This window comes from Crocodylus porosus, unplaced genomic scaffold (assembly GCF_001723895.1).
Source record: "Crocodylus porosus isolate Cpor-Errol unplaced genomic scaffold, CroPor_comp1, whole genome shotgun sequence".
NCBI lineage: Eukaryota > Metazoa > Chordata > Crocodylia > Crocodylidae > Crocodylus > Crocodylus porosus.
The window spans coordinates 13,057,079-13,063,078 of NW_017728912.1; the positions used below are offsets into that span (position 1 = coordinate 13,057,079).

Genomic DNA, 6,000 nt, shown 5'->3' on the forward strand with positions numbered 1-6,000 from the left:
GGAAACACACACACACACACACACACACACACACACACACACACACACACACACACGTTTGAAAAGAGAAGAGTTTCACTTAGCACTGCTATGTCTATGTTATACAGCAATTAGAGATTCAGGGGCAGATTTTTAGCCTCTGATCCAGTAACATTGTGCTGGAAAGGACTAAATATGAAGGGGTGAATGGAGATTCCTTTATTACCAGGAAATCCCCAACCAGTACACCGATCCTTACCACCACCTTTTTGTCACTCTCATGTACCCCATCCAACACTGGGGTGGAGTCACACAAGTACCATACTTTCTTTTCCTGCTTAATAGATTTTGCATTTTTAAATTTCCTCTGTTTAAAAAGCCAGGCTGCACAAATACACTTGAGCTCTTCAATGGACATGTGGGTACCCATTCATACTCATAGTAATGTCATGTAGCCTCTGTGTACCTTACGTAAAAATATATGCAAGGTATATGTAAAACATACATACATGCAATGAAATGTACTACACTTGTATAACAGTATTAACTGCAATAAAGCCTCCCTAAATGGCATTTTACTAATCAGCCCATCTATAATTCAGAGACAGAGACAAACACATAGGCAGGTTTCCTGCTTCTTAGGAAAAGATAGTAAGGAGGTCTTGTATTACTAATACTTAATCTTACACCATATACTGTGGAACATTTACTAATACACTGGTGAGGAATTAAACTAAGTTACATCCATCACAAAACGAACCAAGTGGATATCAATGTATAACTCTTCCTTTTTTATTGTATTTGATCATTTGCTAATTTGCAACATTCAGCCATTCCAAATGGGCCTTTCAGTCATTGGTGAATGTGTACAGGCCACTAAGTTATGTGCGTCAGACTTTCAAACTGTAATAAGATTTGAGTCCCATGTTTGGATGCTCAGGCTGACACTTTTAAATGCAGCGAGATAACGGACCTGCTTTGCATAAGACTTGACATCGCAGCTGAACAACATGATGTAAAAGTTAGGTGTGGTAAGCATTATTATGATGCATGGAAATGCTGTTTCCACCTTCCAACTTTATTTTTGGACATTCTGTCTGAAAACTTATATTTAAAAACAGGCTTCGAACAGGAGTTCTCACAGGAGCAGCAACTAAGAAACAACTCTAGTTTCTTATGAACATATAGCTAACGGGCGATTATAGAGAGGATGGAGATGAACCTTTCTCTTGGCTGTAGTGGACAGGACTAGAAACAATGGCCTCAAGCTGTAGCAAAATGGATTTAGTGCCGAGAATAGAAGAAACTTTCTAGCTATGAGGACGGTCAAGCACTGGAACAGGCTACCTAGAGAAATTGTGGAATCTCCATCCCTGGAACTTTTCACAGACACTTGGCTGGGATTGGTTATTCAGGGTTGATCCTGACTTGAGGCAGCTGCACTAGATGACATTGTGAGGTCCTTTCCAGTCTTACTTTCCTATGATCCTATGTCTACATGGCAGACTTATCCTACCAGGTGGCACTGTCTTCCAGTGCAGTGCACTTCTCTGGAGGCTGCTTCCAGAACCAGAAGCTGCATACCTGCATGGCACGGCAGAGGGCTAATTACCACGAGCATGAGTAAAATAAGTGGGACCTTCACTTAACAGTGGGGCAGGCTCATTTGCAAAGAGCCACTTGAACCTGACCATGGTTTTGTGGGCAGCCTGGGCAAAGCAGTGCAGTGTGTTTGAGGGCACCACTGCATGGCACAAGAAGCTACCACAGAGACCTGCCTAAGGTTTTAAGGGTCATTAACATAAAGTTCTCTAGATACTCAGCTCCTGGGATGGTTTGCACATTGGACACTTGAGGGTGTAGATATGGCTTCAGAGGGCCACGGTAGGGTGCAAAACAAGCATTTGTCGAGACCTGGGTCAGGTTTAAGTGTCTTAGCTTAAGCCACCTATGCCTGAGCTGGAAGTGTCACATGCATGTGTTTACCCTTGTCAGGAGAGGCATGGCTAGCCAGAGGTAAGTCAGTCATGGAAGGGGGGGGAGGGGGTAGGGAGGAGCTGGCAGGGTCAGTGTCAGGGGAGCAGGTCTAGAGGGGCTGGCAGGTCTGAAATGGGGCTTGGTGGATTGTGGGGAAAGGGGTGTTGTTTAATTTGGCAGGGGTAGTCAGAGAGGGGGGAAATAGTCAGTGGGGTAAGAACACCACAGCCCTGTGGCTATGGCAAGTGGCTGGGCTTTACCAGCTCCAGGACTGTGTTGTGAATGGTAGGGTTAACCCTTGCTAGATCTAGTTAACCTGTTATGAATCTATAGTTAGTTCACCTCTAAGTTGCTTCACTTTTTCAGGGTGACCTAAGCCAGATGAACTCTTGAACACTGAACCGTTTAGATCTTCCTAACCTTGGTTAGGGTGATCTGTATCTAAGACTTGTGCATACCTTTAATCTCTAGTGTAACAGCACTGATGTAGTGAAATGCCAGATTTGATGCATTCCATCTACAAGTTGTGATGGCATCTGTCACTATATAGGGTCTAGTTATTTTGTCTGAAACTTAGCCATGTGTCTGTAGACACCATCTCCTTTGAGCCAGTATAACTCCTTACCAGTTACTGATATAGGGCCATAGTATGGGTTTCTTCAGGTGTTTTATTAGTGTTTAGGAGATGTAGATCAGACTCTTGCTTTGGATATTTTGACTTGTATGCACCCAGTGCAGAATTGGTTGAATGCAAAGGTGTTAAAACCCCAACACATTTAGCCAAGTTTTATCCTCTATACTCCACAGCTGCAACAGAAGATCAGGGTCATCCTCCCTATCTGATATGTTTATTAATTGGTGCAGTTAGGGAGTGTGTGAGAGTGCTATGTTATTATCTTGGCTTGCGACAGAAACAAGCTCAGTGTTAATGAGACATGCTGAAACTTTGTAGAGATGGATGAACATGCCACAAATCTGATTTATATGTGCTCCAGGGAAAGCAGAGTTTGACTGGTAAATACATTGAAGTAATTTCTGTCTTACATTATGCCACAGTGATTAATTCTAACATCTTCAGTTGACAGATTTAGCAATTTGTTGTAGGGCCTAACTTAATGGCTATAACATTCTTTAGTTAAAGTGACTGAAAAAAGCCCAAACCTGAACTTTACTTTTTTTTCTGCAAAAGTGTTATCACAATAATGAAATTACTTTCTTGATCTATTTATTTTAACATTGTACTGCTAAAACCAGATTATGTGGGGCTGTAGATTATGGATTGTACAGTCCCCAATTGTAGTCTTCATTTTCTGGGGTATGCTGCCATGATTTATAAGCCTTTGTTCTTAAGTAAATTCTAGGTGTTCCATGTTTAAACTTGTTTAGCTTTTTGAGGGAATCATGAGAAAATAAATTATGTTCAGAATACAAGAACAGCAATTTTATGAAAAAATTAACAGATTATGTTAAAGTATCTTACATACAGGCAGCCCTTGGACTTGCAACACAATCAGTTCCTAAAAACCGCATCTTAACTTGGAAGTGGTTTGCCCATAGGAAAAAACGTTGTAAATAGAGGATTGGTTCCTGAATCAAGGCCTGATACCCTATTTTCACCAAAAATAACCCACAGTTTTGTTCTCAATCAATTATAGATGAGTAATATAGCGACATTAATGTATTTATATTGTAAATACCAATCATATTGAATTGGAAGGACTTCTTTGAGGTGACTTTGCTGGACATTTTGAAGGGCTCTTGGTTGGATGTTTTGAAGGGTTCCTGGCTAGAGTCTTCTCAGGAGTCCTGGCTGCAGGTTTTTCTGGAGTCTTGTCTGGCATGGCGTGGTGTCGGATCAAGCATTGTAAAGTTGAAAATGACATCAGAAATTGAAACAAGGTGTCAATGTATAAATGTTGTAAATGTGTAACATCGTAAGTCAAAACGTTCTAAGTCAAGGACTGCTTGGATTTTGATTTATTAGAGATAATTTGTTGTTTTTATGTTATTACAATAGTATGCATTTCTATGAAGCTTTTTTAGCTTAAAGATATAAAATCCTATTACAAATAATAACCAGTCTTCATAAAGTTTGCTAGTTAGGTAATGTTTTTTCCGTTTGGAGATAAGTTAAAAAAGATGATAAGAAGACACGCAGTTGTTCTCCAGTGAATCAGAAAAATCTTAGAATAAAACCTTACAGTCCTAAATTCTATTTCATTTCTACACTGTCTCAGATACATTTACATTGAGACAAATATAGAAGACTGCTTAAAAATGTATTTATTATATTAGGATATTCTGTTTCCAGAGGCCCAGCTAGAGCAAGGACAATGGCATATTTTGGGGAGGGAAAAGGCCCAATCCATGTGGATAATGTCAAATGTACAGGAAATGAGAGATCCTTGGCTGACTGCATTAAACAGGATATTGGAACACACAACTGCCGTCACAGCGAGGATGCTGGGGTGATCTGTGACTACCTGGGCAAGAAGTCATCTGGGAACAGTAATAAAGGTAAAGAGTTTTTTGTGGCTTGGTGTTAGAGATTTAGAGTTGAGTATTGTTATTTTTGCTAGGAGGAGGAATATGGACAAGTAAAAAGAAAATCTGACCTCATAGAAAAAAAAAAGACAACTAAAGAAAAAGCTTGTGAGAAGTTCTGTCTGTCTTAAAGTTTATGGCCACATGCTTGGCCTTTATCCTGAACCAGCTGTTCAGTGGAAGCATGAAGCCCATTTAAATGGCACAGCTTAGAGCAGGTATAGTTCTAAGCTATAGTCATTATAAAACTAGCACCAAAAATCAGGCATAAAGATGTATCTCACTCTGTCTCCTTCCCTGCAGATGTAGCTGAGGACTGAGTTCCAACTAAGATCAAATTCTGCTCTCACATACCCTAATGTAAATCAAGAGTTATTTTGTAGTAGTCAAAGAAGTGATTCCATGTTTACTAATGTAACTGACAGCACAGTTTGGCCTTCTGTTTAATTGTCAGATCCAATTAACAAAATAAACAAAAATTCATCAATAAAAACTATAAATTAACAAAATAAACTGATGAATAAAATTAGCAAAATAAACCCAAACCCAAAAACAAACAGACAACCCCCTTACCCACGCATCTACCTCTTTGTATGTATATGAATGTATATAAGTGTTAATACATTTTAAAAAAGATGTCTGTTTAATGGATCATGGTCAGAAGGCTAACACAATTCTCTTAAAATGTAAAATGAAATCCTTTAACATTTCTACTGATGCATTTGAAATTGTGCATATTGCTTAATGAGGATACTCCAGAAACGCATTCTTGGTCATGCAGAACTTTTAAAAAGACACAGAGTCAACCTCACTGTTTGGGAGAGTACAGAGTCTGCTGGTTATTAGAATCACATTGAACATTTTTCATTCTAATAACTTGCAATTCTACTACATGTAGGTAGAGGGGGATTTCTGCAGATTGTTGTATTTTACTCATTGATTCTAATAGTTGGTGGGGGGAAAATGTACACATGCATGGATTGTGTTTTAAAGATTTTGATCCTAGTATGCGACAGATTCAGTGAAGTACATTTCTAAAAACTAGTCAACACTATAAAAATGGAGAACAGAATATTGGGATCCAAATACAGTACACAGGTGCCACAGTGGAATATGTAATCATTGTTTCTTAGTTGAATTTAACTTATAGTTTCATAGTTAGTAGGGTCAGAAGGTACCTGAGCAGATCATTAAGTCTGACGCCCTGCCATGGCAGGAAAGAGTACTGGGGTCAAACAACCCCAGCAAGGTGATTGTCTAGCCTTGTCTTAAAGACCCCCAGGGTAGGAGCCAGCACCACTTCTTGGAAGTTGGTTCCAGATCCTAGCCACCCTGACAGTGAAGTGGCGCCTCCTGAAGTCTAGCCTGAATCTACGCTCTGCCAGCTTGTGACCGTTATTTCTAGTCACTCCTGGTAGTGCTTGGGGAAACAGGGACTCCCCCAGTGCCTGCTGGTCCCCCCTGACTAGTTTGTAACAGGCCACTAGATTCTCCCTCAGC

General features: G+C 39.9%; 1 protein-coding gene across 1 annotated transcript in view; it reads left to right on the forward strand.

Annotated features, from left to right (window-relative positions):
• PRSS12 (protease, serine 12) overlaps nt 1-6,000 on the forward strand; it is an 80,101-nt gene that overhangs the window by 50,621 nt on the left and 23,480 nt on the right. Inside the window, exon 9 of the mRNA XM_019533959.1 lies at nt 4,268-4,473. Within this exon, the coding sequence (XP_019389504.1) occupies nt 4,268-4,473 (206 nt within the window). The remainder of the gene's footprint in view (nt 1-4,267; nt 4,474-6,000) is intronic.